The sequence below is a fragment of the Mesoplodon bidens genome (genome assembly GCF_964165515.1).
Source record: "Mesoplodon bidens genome assembly, chromosome: 1".
NCBI lineage: Eukaryota > Metazoa > Chordata > Mammalia > Artiodactyla > Ziphiidae > Mesoplodon > Mesoplodon bidens.
Genome location: NC_138176.1, coordinates 194621233 through 194644878, shown reverse-complemented (window position 1 = coordinate 194644878; position 23646 = coordinate 194621233). Strand labels below are relative to the sequence as shown.

The window sequence follows — 23646 nt, the reverse complement described above, 5'->3', positions numbered from 1 at the left end:
CAGTTTAACACAGGAAAATAAGTATGGATACAACTGGAAAGGACTTTTAGTATATTTATAAACCAAATGTGGATTTTAACTCTTAGACATAGGCATAAAAATTCAATACATATATTAAAAATGACATTGTTTCCCCTACAGTTAAAAATTAGATTCATTATTTCCAGGAGATACCTTATTAAACTACCAGGAAAAATAATTAAAAAGTATACCAAAAATGAACCACTGGTTCAAAAGAATCATATTGGAATAGTATAAAGCACAATAGTTTATTATTTGTAATCTCTCCCACCTGTTCCCCCTGTTTCTCTCTGCTCTCTGTCCCCAGGCAACCACTGATCTCCTTTGTCACTATAGATTAATTTGCACTTTTGTACAATCCTGTATAAATTGAATAATACAATATGGATTCTTTCTTTTTGTCTGGTTTCTTTCATTCAGCATACCTATTTTATTTTAATTATGTTGTTGCATGTATCAACAACCTATTCATTTTTATTGCTGAGTAGTATTCTGTTGCTTGGATATATTACAAATGGTTATTCATTCAACAGATTTTAGACATTTGAGTGGTTTCAGACTTTGGTTATTACAAAGAAAGCTGCTAAAAAATTCCTGTACAAGTTTTTGTGTGTGAATATATGCTTTGTTTTCTCTTTAATAAACAAACAGGAGTGGAACGGCTGGATCATATGGTGGGCATATGTTTAAATTTTTAAGAAACTGTCAAACTGATTTCCAAAATGGTTGTACCATTTTACATTTTCATCACTACAAGAGAGTTCCTATTATTGATACTATGTGACTTTCAGAATTCATAAAGAAATTAGGTCAAAGAATCCCATAAAGACAGATTATTAGGCAGTTTCTACAAGGGGGCAGGGCACAGCTACCCTCCTCTGCCTTGAAAGTTACAAACAGAAGTCTTCTCAGAGGTCACTAGAAAAATGCTCTCCTGACTGTTCTGTGAGGTAGTTTGACTCTAATGTGAACCAGAACTATTAGAAAGCAGCAAGAAGGACCCCTAAGGCATTCAGATAACAACAGAGAATGAAGATAATCAAACTACAACTGCAATTGGCAGATGTCTTTTAGCTATTTTGGTATTTAGATACTACTGCCTGATAACCTAAAAGTTTAGTTATATAAGAAGTACTAAGAAGTACTGGATTTACATTTCAAATACTCTTTAAGTTCAACCACATTCCCCTGTACCTAACATTCTTATATGAATACTATCAATAAAAGCTACATTTACTGAGCCTGATTATGTAAATGACAGCATGGAGGCAGACATCTTAGGTTTAAATTCTGGCTTGACTATTTATTAACCCTGTAGCTTGGGCAAGTTATCAAACTTTTCTGTGCCTTGGTTTCCCCTTCTATAAAAGGAGGATAATAGTAATACTCATCTCACAGGGTTGCTGTGAGGATTTAAGCACCTAGAAGAATGCTTAGTCCAGAAAAAGCATTAAATTAATGTTTGCTGCCACAACTATTAAGATTACAATTTCTATTACTATGCTAGAATATTAGACAGATACTTTGTTTACTCATTGCTATATTCACAATGCCCAGAACACTGCTTGGCATAGGGAAGAAATTTAGTAACTGTCTGAATAAATTATTATGTGACAATCATCGTGGTAAGTATATTATTGTATTTATGTCTCATTATAACCTTAACAGGTAGATACTATTAATGTTCTTATTTTACTGGTAGAAAATAGAGGCTTAGATACAGATCAAGGAACTTGCTAAGGTTACACAGGACTTGTAAACTCAGTTCTATCTGGCTTTAAATGCCATGCTGCTCCACTCTTTCCTATTATGCACAGAATATTAGAGATGCTTTTATTTAAGTGTAATTTTTTCACTCAGATCCTGCAAAACAGTCTGGAAGGGCAATAAAAACATTTTGGTCATAGTATCCAAACTTGCTTTTGGGGAAAAAAATAGTTACCTTTCTATAACTACTTGCTGTCATAAAATGACTATATCCTTACCATTGGCTTTGGCTGACTTTGGAGCTGAAACAGCAGACCTCTTAGAACTGGGAACCACTGGATGACCATCTCTGTGTTGTTTACAAAAAAACAAAACAAAACACAATTGCAAATTATTTAAGATGTTTGTTTAAATATCCTTCAAGCCATCTGTTAACTATTTAGCCACAGGAGCTTTATTTTAGATGGGCTTCAGGGGGTCTAGGTACTTCCTGAAGCTGCAGACAAAATTTTATCAGGGGTCATCCATACATGCTTGAGGGAGACGTTCTTGACTGAAAAAAGGTTAAGAATCCCTTCTTTACATAATCTTTCTTGGGTTTCAGTTCAATACATCACCATATTTCCCCTCTCATTTAAAACACTGGTAATATTCATGATCTAATAACTTAATTCACTGTCACTCAGGTGACAGTTCAAAGATAACTACACTCAGAAGCCACAGGTCACTAAGTTTTGCCTCTCTAAATCCCCTGATATGTGTTTTTCTTTGGAATTACTTAAAGTGAAAATCTAGACAAAATACATATATTCAAAGCATTATAAGAATAGTACCACCCAGCATGAAAAACAGTCAAGAGACAGCACCTTGGAAGAGGATTAGAATGTGATTTTATTGTTGCTAATACTTGAAAGAAAAGGGAGGTTGCCTAAGGTATACAGCGTTGGGAGAGGCAATCAATCAGCCATGGGTCCTAAGCATCCCTGTATGTTCTTGCTGGGTACCTCCGAAATGCAAAGAATCTAACCACGTTTTATCTAGGCCAATTCTCAAGGCTATGTTCACAGTGAGCAAGCCTGAGGAATTACGTAGTCTCTCTCCCCAAACAAAATGCAAGCTTTCTTACAGGCTGCCATAAAGTGGTGGGTTCCCTGGCTCTTCTTACAGTACTCTTCTCCTGTACTATAACTCACTGCATGTACAGAAACCCACTAGGCCCACATATGTCATCTCCATGGGACTTGGAGGACACGGGAACGGACACCAATACCGTGCTCATGCTGCTTGCTGTGCCTTTAGTAATAAAGTCTTTTGTTTCCGATACAGGAGTTTCATATCTTCTACCAGCATTCATAAAACAATAACTGGCTAGTTTATTAGTTTGTAAATGGGGTAAAATTACAGACACTTGACAGATAATTACCACAAGTATACAACCCTCCATTACTGTTACCCTGTGGACTTTATTTTATTATTTCTTTAATTTTTAAATAAATTTATTTATTTTATTTTTGGCTGAGTTAGGTCTTTGTTGCTGCGCGCAGGCTTTCTCTAATTGCAGCGAGTGGGGTCTACTCTTCCTTGCGGTGCGCGGGCTTCTCATTGCGGTGGCTTCTCTCGTTGCGGAGCACGGGCTCTAGGTGAACGGGCTTCAGTAGTTATGGCACATGGGCTCAGCAGTTGTGGCCTCTGGGCTCTAGAGCACAGGCTCAGTAGTTGTGGCTCACAGGCTCAGTTGCTCTGCGGCATGTGGGACCTTCCCGGACCAGGGCTCGAACCCGTGTCCTCTGCATTGGCAGGCAGATTCTTAACCGCTGTGCCACCAGGAAAGCCCCCCTGTGGACTTAAAAGAGGGCAGAAATAAAACAACAGAGGAGAGAGAGCTGGAAGAGGAATGAAGGGTAAGGTAACTATGACTGCTACTACTGTATCTTTAGTGACTCAGCAAAGATAAAAGTAGAAAGAGAAAAGAAACTGATTTTAGACCTAGGGTAAGGGGTGCTCTAGTGATTTGGAGGCAAAAAATTCATCTAGATCTATGGTTAGCAGAAATGTTTTCATAAAAACATATTCCACTTTCCTCCTCCACTAATTAACATACACCTATGAAAATAACTGTATGCCAATCTAATTTTTAGAAATATTGAAGAAAACCAGTCAGGGGTTATGTTCAAGGGAAAAAGTATACAATCTAACTTAAAGGTTCAGAAGGAAAAATGGGTTTATGATCAAATGATTTAATTAACAGTTTCTATATTTTGGAAGACATACTATATAAAACTCACCATGTATTGTAGATACAAATGTGAAGTTTTCTCTTATGTAACATAAGACTGTAATCTAGAAAGCCTGGGTTCATGTACATGTGGCAGGCAGAGTAATGGCTCCCCAAAGATGTCTGCATTATAATCCCCAGAACCTTTGAACATGTTACCTTGCATGGCAAAAGGAATTTTGCAGATGTGAGTAAATTAAGGATCTAGAGATGAGGAGATTATTCTGGATTATCGGGCTGGGCCCAATGTAATCACAGGGGTCCTTATAAGTTAAACAGAGAGGTAGGAATGTCAGAGTCAGAAAGATGTGACGATCAAAGCAAAGAGTGCTGTGACTGCTGGCTTTAAAGATGGCAAAGGGCTATGAACCAAGGAATATGGACAATGTCTAAAAGCTGGAAAAGCAAGGAAATGGATTTTCTCCTGGCGCCTACGGAAGGGAGCTTGCCAACACCTTGATTTTAGGACAAAGAATTTGTAGTAGTTTAATAGTAGTAAGAAACTAATACATAGAGACTTCCCTGGTGGTCCAGTGGTAAAGAATCCACCTTCCAGTGCAGGTGACACAGGTTCAATCACTGGTTGGGGAACTAAGATCCCACATGCCGCGGAGCAACTAACCCAGCACACCTCAACTAGAGAGCCCACCTGCTGCATACTGCAGAGCCCACGCACCCTGGAGCCTGCACCACAACTAGAGAAGAGAAAACCCGCACGCCACAACTAGAGAAGCCTGGGTGCCACAAAAAAGAGCCCATGCACCGCAATGAGCACCTCAACGAGTGCCGCAACAAAAAGATCCCACATGCCGCAATGAAGACTCAATGCAGCCAAATAAATAAAAACATTAAAAAAAGAGAAACTAACACATATTTTTTCTCAATTTATTTCCATTATTAAGTGAAAGAAAAGTTGCTATTAGCATTTTTTATAACGTGACATTGTCAGGAGGTATACTGAATGTGATAGTCTATGCCCCATTGGTTGTAGACATGAGGTTCAGGTAGGACTGACCGTGTCCCAGCTCTGGGAATTGGCCAGGACTGGCCTGGGCCAGTCAATATATTCTTATCCCTTTTCCTCATCAGGGCTGGTCTTAATTTAGGTCTAAGGCAATCAGCACACAGCCCTTGCTTTACTACAGTGATTGGAGAGACCTGTTTGAGGATTGTTCTGGATAGTGTGGGATGCAGGTGCGAAGCATGAAAACTGGCACAGACATTTGGCTACTATGAAGGAAACACATAAATTACTAACCCCCATTCACTTAGTCTGTGAATTACTAATTCAGGAATCTCTTTAAGAAAACCTAGTATCTTTTAATGGCCTGAAATGCATGTGCACACATAAACAAAATCCGTGAATAATTGCAGAGTACCTTGTTGCTTTCAGCACCACTGAAGGAAGTGACATGTCTAATGCTCTCTTAGCTTCTTCCAAAGTCATTCCTTGTGTGCTGACTCCGTTCACATAGTGGATGATGTCTAAGAGCTGGAGATTACCCTCAGTGGCTGCAGCTGACTTCGGATTGATATCACTAACATATACCACTCGATGAAGGCTGTCGTGACCTCCAGATAAGGAAAAACCTTCAGGGAACAGAAAAATATTTGTTTCCTTAGTCTTAACAGTACTTACTCTTAATCTAGCCAAGAAAAATCATACTGCACAAAGCTTGAATTTGCATTACCCAGCTCCTCTTTGTTGCATGTAAATGTAATGTCAGGTAGCAAATCAGGCAGCACTAGCATCCTGGGTAATTCTAGAACTCGGCCAAGAACTAATCTGACCGTTTGGGGCGCAGCTCGGAGTAGATTCACTGCATCTGTGTGAGTCATTTTTGTAACATCTGTATCATTAACCTATAAAGATGAGAATGGGGCAAAGTAGGATTACAATTACTGGAACACAGAAGTTGCCAACAAAATACAGTAATTTCCCTAACTTTTTATATAATTTATTTTAGCCAGTAGGAGATTCACAATAAAGAATGGTCTCTAGTTTATTGGTAATCCCCTCTACTGTGGAAATCATGAACACAATGACCAAGTAATTATAAATGAAATAATAATGTAAAATACCTAACAAATGTCATTACTTTGCTAATACAGAAAATTTATTCTTATAGCAATTTAAGAAACTTTCTCTCCCTGAGACCCAAGATAGCTTGTTTAATGCCTTAACTGAGATTAAGCATTTTCCAAATTATTACTATATAAAGGCCTTTACTTTTAAGAGGTGGAGAAGGAAAACATAAACCAAGCAGTGAAATAGAGTATTATATTAACTCAACCTTCTTGCTTTTCCTTCTTCAGCCCTGGATTGATCTTTGGCCACATTTGCACAAATAGAGTCTGCTTAAATGTCTCACCTTTATGAGCCGGTCCCCAGGTCTTAGCCTTCCATCACTTTTGGCTGGATCCTGAATGACATCATGAACATAACAACCAATACTCTGATTGCCTTTGGTTACTGTAAAACCCAGGCTTCCTTTTTCCGACTTAATTAGGGTAATGTGGAGTTCTATCTCCTAAGGGAAGAAAACAGTGATTCTTTTAGGTTGTCTATTTTGCTGTAAAGGCAAAGAGAAAGACAAATATTATTTCCATTGACTAACACAGGAGGACACTAAACCTTAAAAGGTTACTTAACTTGCCCAAGTGAAGAAGCCAGGTATGTCCAATTCTAGAAAATGCCTCCCTGCCCATGTAAGAGTTGAGTTTAAATTCAACATTATGTGCTTGTCTAGAGATAGCTGAGACAGAACTTACTCATGCTTCAATTCTTGTATTTTCAGAACAAACAGAGACAAACACCCATGCCAAGAGCAACAAAAGAAAGTTTTTTGGGGGGTAAAAACATGAAGTCTGGGTGACTAATATCACAACTTGAGGTATTTAGTTGTATAATTTTTTTTTAAGATTTCAATTGAGACAAGGTTGCTTACAGCTTACAGGCATGATGACAGACTTCTAAGGAAATCGTTCAAAGATTATTTTCACTCTGTTGCTGAGAATGAAATTGAAGATGTAGGTGCTACACACACACACACACACGCAATTATAGGAAAATGAAGTATCTGGAAAGATTAACTCCAAAATGTTTATGGTTTTTGAGTGGTGAGATTATAGGTGGTTTTAATCTTTGTTTTCTAATTTTCCTGTAATAAATATTTATTACTTAGGTAACAACAACAAAAAAAAAAACGGTATTGAAAAAGGGTGATTTTGAATTAGTGTTAAGCATATTATTCTTGGAAATTTGGCTTCCAAACTGAATTTGTAGCTTTAGAAGTTCTAGGGCTATTACTAGAGAAAAGGATTTCATTTAGGCACCCATAAAACAGTGTGGAGGAGAATAAAATTACATTCAAACTTGATTAAAAATTAAACAGGTAACTCATCAAAATTTGGGAAATAACAGTTACTGTGCTAGGTGCTCTACATACGTTATTTCATTTAATCCTCGCCACAATACTATGAGGTTACTAGTCTCATTTTAGAGCTAAAACTACTAAGACTCAGAGGATTAAGTAATTTGTCCATAGGCGCCTGCCAAACTGCAGCAAGTCAGTGGTAGAGTCAGGATTTATACCCAGGTCTTTTTGCCTTTTTCCCTAATTCTCAGCAGAGAAACATACCAGCCAGATATGTTATCTATTTACTGGACATAGATATGAGGCTAATCTAAAAGACAGCCTTTTCCCTAAAGGGAAACTGTGGAGGACTACATTTTACTTGAGAAAATATGGAATTTTCTTCATACAAAGGAAATAACTCACCAGTTCAAAGTCTTCAAGGTGGTTTTCCAAGTCATTTTTCAAAGACGTCAAGTTTTCCTGTCTAGTTGGCTCAGAAGTGTGACATATATGATATTTATCCATTGCATTAGTGGAAGCAGATGCTGACTGAGATTGACAACTCTGCCCAGGAGTTACATCCGGTGGTCGAGGGGAAGGATTACTACAGAGACAAAGTAAGACTATTTTCAAACACATTGCAATGTTAATATAGTAAGTTTGTGCCACAAACAGAAAATGCTCAACAAATATTTGTTTGCTTTTTATTGAGATCCTAAGTTACTTTTTGTCTGATTCTGGACTATGAATTTATTTCACATCTGTTCTATGCTAACATTACTGATTCTTATTCTCTGTCTACCTCTTTAAGCTGCATAAATCAGTAAGAGAAGTTAAATAGGTATACTTTTTTTTTTTTTTTTTTGTGGTACGCGGGCCTCTCACTGTTGTGGCCTCTCCCGTTGCGGAGCACAGGCTCCAGATGCGCAGGCTCAGTGGCCATGGCTCATGGGCCCAGCTGCTCCACGGCATGTGGGATCCTTCCGGACTGGGGCACGAACCCGTGTCCCCTGCATCGGCAGGCAGACTCTCAACCACTGCGCCACCAGGGAAGCCCTAAATAGGTATACTTTTGACTCCTAGTTGTTAATTCAAGGCTGAGGCTAATGTTATCAGAAGCCTAATGTGTGTTTCAACATAAGAAAAAGGAAGAAATAAGAAAAGAGTAAGTCTTATTCTTGTAGTTATTTTGGATGACACAATAGGAAAAAAACAAACAAAAAAAACTTGAACATATAGATAGTTGGACCTGAATATACCCAAAGTTGCAGCTAAACCATAAAATGTCTGAATAACTCTCACAGGTATAGATGTAGTCTTTCCCTTTGTATTCCTCTATGCTTTCGATCATTTCTTCTGGCCCCCCCTTCGGTACTCTTTTATGTCCTACCTTTTGCAAACTCTCTACCCACTTCCTCCCTACCGCTTCCCTTTATATGTCTACTCCTTACTCTTCTATCCCATCACTATCGAAATAGGTCTGTCCTCCCTCTGATAAGTAATAGGAATGATGGTGAAATACAAAAAACTTTCTTAATTACTAGTAAATATGCTCAAAAGAGCAGCAAGGCTCAGGTCAAATGGGTAGAGAGTGTGCTAACTAAAACTGTCAGACACAATAGCTAGATATCCAATAGAGTCACCTTCTGCCTAACGATTGTGAGGTTCACAGATAGACACATTTCATTCTTAGAGAAAAGGAGGTGGCTGCTCTTGTTACTAACACCAACCAGCTGCTTTGTGGGCTACACATAATATTGACAATACCTGTCCTCAAGTTCTGGTTTATTAGGTGTTTTCTGAGGATAGTAAAACATGGTACAAATGGTATTTCCTTGACTCTTGAGTGCGTCGTGTTGACTTTGTGCCTGTGACACCATGTTGCTTAGAGTCTGATGCAAAGCTGAACTCCAGCTCATATTTGGTGTCTTTGCTGGAGCTTTCACTAAGTCATCTTCTCCACTCCCACTACTGTCACTATAACTGTCTCTCCTGGATGGGGATGTGCATGGTTTCTTGCTTTTGTCAGACATTTCATTTTCATCTGAGCTGGTGCCTTGCTCCACACATGCTGTCTGAAGAGGGTCTTTACTGTTGTTTGGAGGTACTTGTGCTGGAGACTGCAGTGGGGTCTGTAATGGACACATTTAAAGAGATCATAGTGTGACAACTTATATTAACTTATATTTTCATTTGGTTGAAAATGAACTTGTTAAACATAAGCATTTCCTATTAAAATATTCAATTCATTTTTTGATAACAAAAGTAATTTATGCTCATTAGAGAAAAAATCATATATAAAAGTAACAGCTGTTAATATTGTACAACTTATACTTTCATTCATAATTAGAGTTACAGTATATATATTAATATCACACTTTGGACCCTGCTTTCAAAATTTAGGTTTCTACCGTGAGTATCTTCTGAGATCCTTAAATATGCTTTGAAAACAACTGCATAAACGGTATAATAATCTTACAGATGGCTATAGCTTTAATTTATTTCAGAATTCTTTTATTGCATACAGAGTCGTTTCTAGCTTTTCACTATAAATAGAAATCTAGAACTTCTTTGTATGTAGATTTTCACCTGAGTTTCTCATTATTTCCTTGTAATTTCCTGTAACAGAAATAGAATTTTCTCTATTCAGCATGTAAGATGTTTTTAAAGGCCTTGTTAAATACTTCCAGATTGCTTTCCAGAAAGATTGTATCAATTTACATACTCAAGAAATTTCCAATCAGTTCTTCCTATCTGGTTCCCAAAATCAATGTAGTCTCTTAAAATGCTATTTATAATGCACCTTACAGAAATGTTGCTTTCCTGTTAATGTCCTTATAATACTCCCTCTTTCTCCCGGATATAAGGGTTAAAGTTTCTGGGGCCAGACACTCCTGCCTTTCATACACAGGGATCATGTTCATTGGTAACGGAGCACTATTTTAAGTAGACAGGCCAGAGGCTGTCTTTCAATTAGATTATTATCCATCTGTGTATGGATTCTCACCTATCAGTATGCAATGTATAAATAACCATCAAAATAGATTTTGGATCCTTTAGCTATTCCTTAACATAAGAAAGGAAATGGACAAATATACTGCCTACTATGTGATTTCTAGTATTAAAAGTTAAAGCAAAAAATCTTAAATAATTCTCATTTTCATCTAAACTAGCTCAGAATGAGGATTACATTTCCAAATTTGGTTCAATGAAGAAATGGACAAAAGGTTTTTGTAACCAGTGTTTTATGTCTTTTTCTATTTATGTTTGGGAAATAAATCCCTAAAATCCTAGAATCCTAGAATCTTAGAATTGGAAGAGAGAGAAGAGAAAGTGAACTAAATTACTTTATATTACAAACATAGATTACATTCAGAGATTATGTGACCCACACAAGATAATACTCGTAGCTAAAGAAGTAACTAGGATGAAACCCAGGAGATCAAACTATGATGAAACCACTACAACTGAATTAATCATTCAATTGATACTCTGTAAATATAGAAATTACTTTTCCTAAGTCTCACCAAAGGAGCAGGGTCGATTTCTGGTAGCACACCAGGTGGTGGTCTACAGAGAAGCAAGGATACTTCTGGAGATGTTCCCCTGAGAGTGGATATGACTTCCTGTGGGTACCATGAGTGAGAAATGAAGATACAGTTAAACCAGCATTATGAAATCATTCTGAAAAGCCAATACAACTCATGAAAAATGCTGCACTCCACATGCTGGGGGCTCACCTGCTGAGACAGTCCTTTCAAAGAGGCTCCATTCACTTTCAAGATAACATCTCCCACATCAATTTGTCCACTTTCTGCTGCTGGCTGTCCCGGAAAGAGCTTTTTAACCCTTACTATGCTGATGTTCATTTGCTCGGGTATAAGATTATCTTCTCGAGAAAAACTGAACCCTAGGCCTGAGCTATTTTTAAACAATTTCACCTCAAATGTATTCTCTGGAGAAAAAAAAATATAAAGAAAGTAAATATTCTTAACAGGCTGTGTATACATATGAACATATAAACATATATACTTTTGATACATTTTAAAAAGCCCATTTCCACCATATTTACAGCTTTATATGCAATTATTGTATGCTTATTCTATATTTAAATCCTATTTCACACTCTCTATTATTAAGAAAACTTAAGCTGCATGAACTAATATGCTGTTTGAACAGAAAAGCGGGTTCTGAAATAAGGGTTCTGAAAATGAAACTATGTTTTAATTCCATATGTTTTATAAAACTGTACAATGACAGAGAAAAAGAGGGAGAAAAACAAGAAAGGAGAAGAATGAGAGAAATTCAGGTATACAATGGGAAAGAGATGGTAAGAAGAGCAAAACAGATGATAGAGAAGGGTTACGGGCAAGTGAGGTGACCTTCTAATATTTAGGTGAGGCACAATTTAATCCAGAAAACTGCAAAGCATTGTGATAAAATTCTCATCAACAAAAGAAATTAAAAGAACAATAACCCAGAAAGCATGAAAAACATATTTAGAGAAAGAGTAATGGAAGAAATAAAGAACGTAAAGCAGTGAGATTAAGTGGATACACTAATTGTATTTTCATAATCAGGAAAAATAATATAGGTTGGGATAATATTTTCTTTTTATTTTGGAGAATAATTCAGAGTTGCTAACATTTGTATAATCAAAGAAAAATTTAAAATAAAGACAAAACAATGACTATATACCACCACCACCATTTAGAAAGTAAAGGACATTTAGAACCTCAAAAGGAAGATAGATGGACTCAGAGGGCACTTCTGTACTATGAACACATTTAGCCTTATGAAAAACTCACTACCACATCAGCCTTAATTTCCTTATTTTACTTCCAATTAGTGGTATGTCCAAAGGCTAGCAAAGTTTGTAAGAAAAACCAGTATCTGGGAACTGTTAGTGAATTTCTGCCCAGGCTTAGCTTCACAAGTCCATACAATTAAACAGAAATATAAAAAATGTAAGAGTCAAGGTTTCATATGGGTTTGAAGCCATTCTCAGCAATTATTTATATTTATCTTTTTCCTGTACAAATTTTATTTTGAATTTGACAACTATTTAAGGCACTATTAAATGACCATAATTTGCTTCGTGCATGATTTCATTATCCAAAGCCTTTCAGACTTCAACAGCTATAAACGTGTCTGTTTTGTTTTTTTTTTTAATTTAGTATAGTGCTGCATCAGATTATTATTTACACTTGACAAGAATAAAGAGACCCAGGTATGAATTGTGATCCAACATGTAAAAATCACATTTTAAATAATCCAGGAGTAAGTTTAATGTGAGGTGACAGTCTCCCAAGGTCTGACCTTCAGTAACAAAGCTGTAGTCTTTGATGTGAGTCATTTTCTTCATCATTTTTTCTGGGGCTTGACCTTGGGCATCTGGATCTGAGAGGGTACACTGTGGGGTTACAGGGACATGTTCTTTGGATGCTGGAGACTGTCCCTTTTCTAACAACAGATGAACCACCTGGACAAACAGAACAGTACTTCATTAACTAAGAAGAAAGTTTTATAAGAAAGTAGGTAAGTTTTCAGGACTTTGTATAGTTGATGGTATAAAATGATTTAAAGTAACTACCTGGTCTACCAAAATACAAGTAGAGGGAGAAAAAAATAGAGGGAAAAAGCAAGGGACTGAAAATTTCAAAATCAAGGTTTTGAAAACTGTATAAAAAGATAAACTATTAGAAAGAAAAAAATTCTATTATAAAAATAATATAAACATGTTATAGAAAATTCAGGTATTAAAATAAAATCACCACTAACCTAATAATATAAAGATCTTTATAAGTAATTTGGTAAACTCCCTGACTCAAAATGTATTAGACCAATGTGAATTTAGCCTCTGGGCCGAAATAACTAGAAGTGAAAATCGCTAGATACTTGTAGATGTTTATGAAAAAATTTTAATGCAATCTGCCTCCTTCCTCCTGTCAGATCTCTGGTAATATAAGGGCTAAATGTGATAGAGAAAGCCAGCTTCCTAAATAAAAATCCTCATCATAATACTTGCTTCCCAGTTTGGAGGGAAAAATACAAGCATGTTTACACAAATAAGGCTTTGTTTCTTGACTAATAAATTTGGAGATCTCAGTGAAATTGGTATTATTCACACATTATTATGTTTTATGGTATCTAGAAAAGGTTGGTATAATGATCTATTACCTGTCCTGTATTTCTCAGTGTCTCCACAGCTTGCTTATGAGTAGCTCCTTCCAGACTAACTCCATTGACAGCTAGGACACGATCACCTACAAATTAGGCAGTAATGTTGAAAGAAGCAAATCATAAAATAAAGATCCTACATGTTCTTTAATACCATATGGTCTCGTTTTGTACTAATTGCTTGAGGAGAGACTCAGACAAATTCTGGACAAAACTGTGTCACAGAGTTTCTTTAACATGTACTTAATTCCTTTCTCAATTCTATGGCTAATCATTTTAGAACAGGATATTGTATATATTAGAAAATCAGTTTAAATTAGGGAAAAAAGATAAACTGAACTACAAATGTAGAGAGACTGGGGAGAACAAACCTAGTTAGTTCTTATTAGAAATGCAGATGTCAGTGTTTTTGCAAGGGCACTATCCCTTTTGCAATCTCTGGCAATTTGCTTCTTAGAAAGTATCAATACAAAACATGAACTAAAACACTGTCAAGATATTTTCTGATATGAGAGAATAAGCTTAAAATAAGAGTTTTTGGCCCACCTCCTAGAGTAACAAAAATAAAAACAAAAATAAATAAATGGGACCTAATTAAACTTAAAAGCTTTTGCACAGCAAAGGAAACCATAAACAAGACCAAAAGACAACCCTCAGAATGGGAGAAAATATTTGCAAACAAAGCAACTGACAAAGGATTAATCTCCAAAATATACAAGCAGCTTATGCAGCTCAACATCAAAAAAACAAACAACCCAATCCAAAAATGGGCGGAAGACCTAAACAGACATTTCTCCAAAGAAGACACACAGATTGCCAACAAACACATGAAAAGATGCTCAACATCACTAATTATTAGAGAAATGAAAATCAAAACCACAATGAGGTATCACCTTACAATGGTCAGAATAGCCATCAACAAAAAATCTACAAGCAATAAATGCTGGAGAGGGTGTGGAGAAAGGGGAACCCTCTTGTACTGTTGGTGGGAATGTCATTGGTACAGCTGCTTTGGAGAACAGTATGGAGATTCCTTAAAAAACAAAAATAGAACTACCATACGACCCAGCAATCCCACTACTGGGCATATACCCTGAGAAAACCATAATTCAAAAAGTCATGTACCACAATGTTCACTGCAGCTCTATTTACAATAGCCAGGACATGGAAGCAACCTAAGTGTCCATCAACAGATGAAGGGGTAAAGAAGATGTGGCACATATATACAGTGAAATATTACTCAGCTATAAAAAGAAACAAAATTGAGTTATTAGTAGTGAGGTGGATGGACCTATATATGGAATCTAAAAAAAAAAAAAAGGTTCTGAAGAACCTAGGGGCTGGACAGGAATAAAGACGCAGACGTAGAGAATGGACTTGAGGACACGGGGAGGGAGAAGGGTAAGCTGGGACGAAGTGAGAGAGCGGCACGGACACATATACACTACCAAATGTAAAACAGATAGCTAGTGGGAAGCAGCCACATAGCACAGGGAGATCAGTTCGGTGCTTTGTGACCATCTAGAGGGGTGGGATAGGGAGAGTGGGAGGGAGATGCAAGAGGGAGGGGATATGGGGATATATGTATATGTATAACTGATTCACTTTGTTATAAAGCAAAAACTAACACACCACTGTAAAGCAATTATACTCCTATAAAGGTGTTAAAAAAAAAACCCAACAAAAAACAAAAACTAAAAATAGAACTACTATATGACCCAGCAATCCCATTACTGGGCACATACCCTGAGAAAAACATAATTCAAAAAGATACATGTACCCAATATTCACTGCAGCACTATTTACAATAGCCAGGACATGGAAGCAAGCTAAATGTCCATCGACAGATGAATGGATAAAGAAGATGTGGTACATATATCCAATGGAATATTACTCAGCCATAAAAAGGAACGAAACTGGGTGATTTGTAGTGATGTGGATGGACCTAGAGTCAGTCTGTCATACAGAGTGAAGTAAGTCAGAAAGAGAAAAACAAATATCATATATTAACACATATATATGGAATCTAGAAAAATGGTACTGATGAACCTATTTGCAAGGCAGGAAAAGAGACACAGATGTAGAGAACGGACTTGTGGACACAGCGCGGGCAGGGGAGGGTGGGACGAATTGAGAGAGTAGCACTGACATATATACACTACCATGTGTAAAACAGATAGCTAGTGGGAAGCTGCTGCTACAGCTCCGTATAGCACAGGGAGCTCAGCTCAGTGCTCTGTGATGACCTAGAGGGGTGGGATACGTGTGGGGGTGGGGGTTGGTGGTGGGAGGGAGGCTCAAGAGGGAGGGGATATATGTATACATGTAGCTGATTCACTTTGTTCTACAGCAGAAACTAACACAACATTGTAAAGCAATTATACTCCAAAAAAATTTTTTTTGAATTATATCAAGGAATTTTTTAATGCCATAGTCTTAAAATAATTGATATGTTCTTATTTCATATTATGAATAATTTGAACGTCTGTATCAACTTTCCAATTTCTTCTTTATTTGTTGAAGTGATAATCCTATATGTAATTCCCATACACATAAACACTCTACCTTTGTGAATTCTGCCATCAGACTCTGCTGCTCCCTTGGGAATAACAGCTTTCACATAAATGCCACCATGTCTGACACTGGTATTCACACCTCCCTAAGCAAAGGCAAATAAAATAGCATTTTGTAATATGAAAAATTTCCCACTCTATCTTTCAAATCTGAGACATAGAAAGCATTCAATTCATCAGCCAAAGCAGCAGCATCACATCAGCACATGCAATTACTTCAATACCCAAGAATATTTCTAGTAAGTTTTCCAAATGTTAAAGCAGTTACTTTTTTAGAAAAATTCTTTATTCAGAAAATAACAACATGCCAGGTCTTGACTGTATGAGGAGTTGCTCTTCCTTTTATAAGTCTATACCATGCATTACGCACAAGCAGCAAGCAAAAATCCATCCATGCAAAATTAGTGTGAGAATATAACTGTCAGAAAAAACAGCATATGGAATAATATACTTCAGATCATATTTGCTAATCTGAAAGCAAATCTCATGAATCAAGGGAAAATTTTCTTTTCATTTTAAAAGATGTTGGTATAGAAGTTTTGTTACAGTGTAGATGAGATCTAATGGGTAGATTCTCCATCTCTTGTGGATATTCAGCTTTTATTTCCCTTCACAATAGGAAGATAATAAAATTCCAAAGAAGTTACGAACAAGGGGGAAAGGGTTACGGTATTATTAAAACTGAAAGAAAAGTAGGTTTGCTTTTTGATCTCTATATGTTAAGAGTGCTATTTCTACCTTACTTCTAAATGGCTTTTCATGACTAACAATATCCTTCAAATGTCATAAATGATAATGTTACACTTAGGGTACAGTGTATTCATTAATAGAATTCTAAAGTAATTTCATCAAATAGCCTATGCTCATATTTTAACTACTTTAAAAGTACTACATATATTCTTGGGAACTTCCAATATTAAGATACTAATCATATTTACATTTTAAGATGTATTATGAAGCGAAAGGCCATATAAATATTTATTAGACTTTACTTATTTATAATGTAGGTTAAAATGTATTATTCCATGCTAATGCAGAAGATGTCAAATGTATACAAAACATACTTATTTGTTAATAAGTATGTTACTTATTAACAAACAGAACATAATTTTATATTTTTCAAGTCTTGTATTCAGATTAAGCAAGTATGAGATCTATGGGGGAAAACAGCATTTGTCTAATTTCTTTTAAACCACAGGAAAAAGTGAGTAGCACACTCAAGTTTTTTAAAAGAAGTCTTAAGATATAATTCAATTTTTAATTTTGGAAATATTTGACAAGTTTCCCTTTTGAAGCAAAATAATTCAATTAATAAATTGACATACAGTAGGCTGCTGGAAATGGAGAAGAGAAAACATTTGAAAACCTTGTCAAACAGTACCGTGACACTTATCCCCAAGCTGTTTTCATTTTTAGCCAGTTCAACCTCAAAGGTATCTCCAGGTTTAGGAGGTGATGAAGGAAAAGTTTTAAAATTCATTTTGTTGGATGTATTCATTGAGGAGGAAGATTCCTTAACAAAGAAAAACAAACAAAAGGATTTCTTGTTAGAGTCAAACTGAATGGAAGATCGATATGTGTTTTTTTTAAAAAAATTAAGAAAAAGTAAGACATTAAGGGACAGAGTAGATCTGAAGATCATGAAGTTTGGAAGAGATCTTAGGGATCAACTAATCCAATGCCTTCATAGTTTATGGTTGAGGAAATTGAGGTCTAGAGATTAAAGGGCTTTCTTCAGGTCAAACAGATATGGCAGAGGGAAGCCAGAACCCAATTCAAACCTGGCTTTTACATAATCCTTATCCAATGCTTTTTATACACTCAAATTTAGAAAGTATTTCCATTTCATTTAAAAAACAATACATATCAAGCAGTAGCTTTTAACTTGGGCCTTTAAGATGAGGAGGCCTCATGTTTATTTTGCTAATGTTTACAAATCTGCTATAAACACAGACACAACAGCTAAGCCCAGTTTATAAGGACATAACTCTCTTACGAGGAATGTTTTTCAATGAACAAAGGGCTTAAGGTTCTTTTCTGAACCCGCTTGTGAATATGAGTATAAATTAATATCATTTCTAAAATTTCTAGGAAATGAACAATGTTCTATTTTGTTGCTATTATTATCATACATTCAGAACTTCAGAATAAATTAGGCTATCAGTAGTAAAGTCAACTGTCCATTATATGAACTATTTAGGAACAATTTTTTCAGATATTAAATTCTCTTATTAATATAAATATCAAGAGATAAACAATTTATAGAAAACAATCATAATCTGATTATTCATTCCTTTGTGTAATCACGTAGCACATTCCCAGAATGACAGCCATTTTGGAGTTAGTATTCAAAGCTGCTAATTTCTCTGAAAGTTAGCATCAAATGCAGTAGCAGTTAGTAGCATAATATATAAACTATTTCTCCTTTCCAGAGCAATGTACTCAGTTTATAGTAGATTATTGTGCTCTATAATATATTTGCTGTTGTTTGCTTTGTTAAGTGAAAAAAACAAAGATTCAAATTAAACAATGCCTTTTTTGGTGTTTGATGATCCCGACTGCTGGAATAAGTGGCTTCATCCATGTCTGATTCTCCACGGTCAGAGTAATCTGTTGCATCATACATGCCTGATTTTTTAGCTTTGTTTTGGTTACTGTCAGTAGAAGTCCCCTTTTTCTCAGTGGCTTTGGATATCACAGATGGGGAAGGGCTGCCGTGCTGTGATTCCTGCCAGCTTTGGTCACCTACATGGCTGACAAAGAAACCATTGACCTGGCTCTGGGACAAGCTGGCACTCTCAGTCCTGGAATCTTGAGAACTCAGGCTTCCCTCCCGCAGGCCCCCAGACAGCCCAAATGAGCTATCTGCGATGTGCCTTGGGGTGCCACGTGGGCAGCCGTGGTCCTCAGAAGAATTTACAGCACTGTCTTGAACGTAGGAAGCTTTCTTCATGTAGTTTTTCATGCCAATGCCAATGTGCACAGGAGTAGAAGGCACTGAAAAGCCAAAGTCAAAATCCGTCAATGAGGATAACAGGTTAGTGACACATGTTTGTGCTTACATACATGCACAATGTTCCCTGGTGATTGCTGGGAGGATTTTACACAGGATAACACATGTACAACACCTGAGCCAGGGCTTGGAAACATGACAAGGACTCAGCAAATGTAGCAGATGCTTTCTGTTTCCTTTGCTTCCTCTTTGGGTCTTTCTTTCCGCAGCTTCTATGCAAATGTGGACCCCCTTTGCCTAAACTCCTCATTTCCATTCTCCAAGACCTATTTCTAGTGAGTCTCCCCTGTGAAGACTTTCTCAATTCCCTAACTAGAGGTAACTTGAATCTCCAAAAATCCTTGATCCTTATTTAATGGTTATATATTTACTTGTTTTATATTGTCCTATCAGACTGCATTTTTTGGACTCCAAGTAATTATCAAGGAAGGCAACTCCAAATTCCTTACATACATAGTTCTTTCAAAAAGCCACTTACGAAAGCTTTCCTAAGACACAATCCACAGGTGACATGCGTAAAAGAATTACAGATGCAAGTTTATTAGAAATGAAAAGTCTTACATGGCAAGCAAAATCAAGGAAAACTTAAATAATATACAAAGAATTCCTAAAAGTCAGTAAGAAATATACAGTGTTAAGCAGTGAGACAGAATCTGCCCCGGACTCAGAGACCTTCCCACTGCTCACTGCACGTGCTGTGTGTGCTGCTTTCTAACACTGCCCCACCACTTGATCCTCGTGACAACTCTGTGAAAGACAGACAAGGCAGGGCCAGGTCACTGTATCCGCTTTAAAGAAAGAAAAACAACCATAGCTCAAGAGGATTTAAGTCACACAGCTAATAAGTGGCTCAGGTATGGCTTGAACTCAAGTCATCTGATCACTGTCAAGTGCCTTTTTTGTCACAACATGCTAATGGCAGGGATTATGAGACAAAACGATACGGTCTTGCTTCTACATTTCTGGTGTGCTGGTATCCTTTTCCTTTTATAATCGGGTTCACGACAGGACTTCATAGGTAACTGTTATATAACTATATTAATTAGGCAATGATTAAGAATTTTATTTCTGATTTGGCCTAAGAAGTGATGGAACACACCGAGTACTCAGAATTTAATTAAGTGATATTGATTTTGCCAACAAATCCATTTTTATGCATGTATTACTAAAGAGGAATAAGACAGAAAATCTTAGAAGTGATGAATGAAAAAGTTATGCTGATGCATAAAATTAAAGCAATCAGAACTACACATATTAAATTTTCAGAAAGGAAATAAATTTAAATCTAATTTAATGTTCCACGTATTGAAATTTTTGTGGAAAGTGAAACAGAACACACAGCTAAGAGACATTCACAACATTACCTTTGGATATCTTTTCTTTTGGCTGAGAGATAACAAGTGTCACGTCTTCAGGTGCATTTTGCAGAATTTCAATTGCAGCATGGTGGCTGACCCCCTCCAGACTCACACTATTCACAGATATCAAACGGTCTCCTGTAAAAATAGACAATCCAGTATTTTCTATATCAAAGAGAAATTCATGCTATATCTTAGAAATGCTACCTGCCCCTCATTATTTTTGTTTTGCCCAAGTTCTACTTTTGCCATCTGTGCAAATTCATGCCTGTCAGTTAAGTACTTAGGAAATTACCTAAATTACCTAAAAATAAATACCTGGCTTTAAGCATCCATCCAAGTCAGCTGGTCCTCCAGGGGTAATTGAACTAATAAATATACCTAGATCCAGTCTTCCCATTTTTTCTCCACCAATAATTTGAAATCCTGTGAAATAGCACATTTTAAAAAGATCTTCATGGGGAGAGGCAAGATAGGGGTAGGGGATTAAGAGGTACAAACTACTATGTATAAAATAAATAAGCTACAAGAATATATTATATAGCACAGAAGTATAGCCAATATTTTATAACTATAAATGGAGTATAACCTTTAAAAATTGTGAATCACTATGTTGTACATCTGAAACTTATATTATAAATCAACTATATCTCAATAAAAAATAAGTAGAAATAAAAATAAAAGGATCTTCATGATAATGGTGCTTTCAAGGACTAATGATTAGCCTTCGTGACACATAGAAGTGTAGAGTCTCATATCAAATATGATTTAATAGGTAACACATGTGAGATGGGACTTAAATTTGGTGGAAATATTGCTTGTAAGCATTTCATCTTTGACATTTCCTGACTGGGCAGGTTGGGTAAAGGGGATGCAGGTAGGCAGAAGTGGGCTGGGGCCTCAATGCCAATGCTATGCAACTGACTTTTTCTCTTTGAATTTCACAGACCTTTAAGAATCTCAGTGACTTACCTAAGCCATACTTCGTATCTTTTTTCAGGTTAACCAGGGTGATCTCCCTTTCTGGTGAAGATACTATGCTCCATCTTTTGTGCAGCACATCTATTGGAAATGCATAATTTTAAGATAAAATAAACATAACATGCTTGGGCATTAGACCGCTTGTTTTGATTTAAATAAAGCTCACTAACAGATTGCTCGGTCACTTTAAAATCATATTTTAAATAATATGCCATTATCTTATATGTTGATAGTGAGTTATAGTTTACCAAATGATTATGCTATCACATTTATTCCTTATACATGGTTCCCTGTGAAATATGTATTGATATATTTCAGTTACAAATGCATAAATAGATCTCAAGAGGTGAAATGATTTGAGCAGGTTTACTCAGCTAGTACAGGCAAGAGGTGAACCTTCAACTTAGGTTGTCAGACTTCATGTCTTTCTGTTATATGACAGGTGACTTCCTGAATTTGATACTGCTCAATATGTTAAGAATTTCCCGGGCTTCCCTGGTGGCGCAGTGGTTGAGAGTCTGCCTGCCGATGCAGGAGACACAGGTTCATGCCCCGGTCCGGGAAGATCCCACATGCCGCGGAGCGGCTGGGCCCGTGAGCCATGGCCGCTGAGCCTGCGCGTCCGGAGCCTGTGCTCCGCAACGGGAGAGGCCACAGCAGTGAGAGGCCCACGTACCGCAAAAAAAAAAAAAAAAAAAAAAGAATTTCCCACTAATAAGTGGTTGGCATTTCTACTTATAATGTGTAAAACATTCATGTAAGTTCTAGGGTAAAAGAGCAACACGAAGAAACAGGATTTATTCTTTTAAATCCCATTAATAATGACTTGGCTGGCACATTCTCAAAGGACTTCCGTTTCTTATTTTATTTGTGGAACAATCTCACGAGGTAAGCAAAGAGATTTCTAATCATTGTTTTGCAGATGAGGACTAATAGTTCATGACTTGCTCAACATTATCAGCTAGTATCACTGGCCAGCAAAATGCCTGAAGTTTTTGATAAATGCTAGCTAAATACATTGAGTGAATGTTGGCATCAGAACTAAAATTTACTTTTTCTTATTTCTACTTGGGTTTTTTTTTAAAGTAAGCTGATCATTCACAAATATCTCGTAAATTAAACCAATAAATATACCACTTAATTGTCATCTTAATAAAATTAGTTCATTTACTTAATAATTAGAGCATGTGAAAACACACACACATACACACACTTCTTGTTATGGGCTGAAATGTGTTGCTCCTCCCTTTCCTCCAAATAAATATGTTGAAACCTTAACTCCTAGTACCTCAGAAGTTAACCATATTTGGAGATAGGTTTTTAAAAAGATAAGTTAAAATGAGGTCTTTAGGGTGGCCTAATTCAATATGACTGATATCCTTATAAGAGGGAATTTGGATACAGACGTGTGTGCACAGAGGGAAGACTATGTGAAGAAAGAGGAATAGCTCCACCGACAAAACCAAGGAGAGGGGTCTCAGAAGAAATCAATGCTGTTGACACCTTGATCTCAGACTTCTAGCCTCCAGAACTGTGAGAACATAAATTTATGTTGTTTAAGGCACCCAATCTGTGGGATCTTGTTATGGCAGCTCTAGTAAATTAATACACTTCTTAACATCACCTGTAATTTAATAGTTTACACTGGTCTGTGTGTGAGGTGGTGGTAAATGAGTTCAACACACTCAGAAAGATATTTGTTTAAACTAAATCTGCAAATTCACCTCTACATAGTTCTTAAGCATATTGAAGCTTTTTGAAAACTAGAGATTATCTGCCAACATATGACTACCCATGGATTTAAAATTGTATTAATATGTTATAAATAGTAAGTCTGTTACACAACATATTTAAATGATGAAAATGTGATACTTCATATTCTAGAAATAAACTCCATTAATTTCAGAAAACAATAACAACCATTTGCTCTCTGGAGTCAATTAATCTTGTCCCTTAAACACCAAGTACTAGTGCAAGTTTACTAGCTCCCTGTAGTATACACGTCCCTATTCTCGTTTCTTTTTGACCAAAACTTAGTTATAAACTTAGTTATAATTAATAGGAGCGGTAGTAGTTCAGCATTTCTAATTAATTAATGAGATTCCAAAAAAAAAGATCACTGGACAATGGTGTGAAGAGCCTTATATATTTGGTTTATACAAACAAGCATAAAGTTCAT

General features: G+C 36.5%; 1 protein-coding gene across 8 annotated transcripts in view; it reads right to left on the bottom strand.

The window, feature by feature from the left end:
* PTPN13 (protein tyrosine phosphatase non-receptor type 13) overlaps positions 1 to 23646 on the bottom strand; it is a 222311-nt gene that overhangs the window by 36408 nt on the left and 162257 nt on the right. For 6 of the 8 annotated variants that reach the window (XM_081238122.1, XM_081238123.1, XM_081238126.1 and 3 more), the window contains 16 exons: positions 21459 to 21548; positions 20805 to 20912; positions 20493 to 20624; positions 18649 to 19112; positions 17482 to 17628; positions 16108 to 16201; positions 13543 to 13628; positions 12682 to 12844; positions 11103 to 11317; positions 10890 to 10988; positions 9130 to 9494; positions 7786 to 7966; positions 6376 to 6534; positions 5695 to 5866; positions 5383 to 5593; positions 2007 to 2077 (listed from right to left, as the gene is read on the bottom strand). In XM_081238122.1, the coding sequence (XP_081094248.1) occupies positions 2007 to 2077; positions 5383 to 5593; positions 5695 to 5866; positions 6376 to 6534; positions 7786 to 7966; positions 9130 to 9494; positions 10890 to 10988; positions 11103 to 11317; positions 12682 to 12844; positions 13543 to 13628; positions 16108 to 16201; positions 17482 to 17628; positions 18649 to 19112; positions 20493 to 20624; positions 20805 to 20912; positions 21459 to 21548 (2757 nt within the window). The remainder of the gene's footprint in view (positions 1 to 2006; positions 2078 to 5382; positions 5594 to 5694; positions 5867 to 6375; positions 6535 to 7785; positions 7967 to 9129; positions 9495 to 10889; positions 10989 to 11102; positions 11318 to 12681; positions 12845 to 13542; positions 13629 to 16107; positions 16202 to 17481; positions 17629 to 18648; positions 19113 to 20492; positions 20625 to 20804; positions 20913 to 21458; positions 21549 to 23646) is intronic. The other 2 variants (XM_081238124.1, XM_081238125.1) reach the window with 2 other exon arrangements.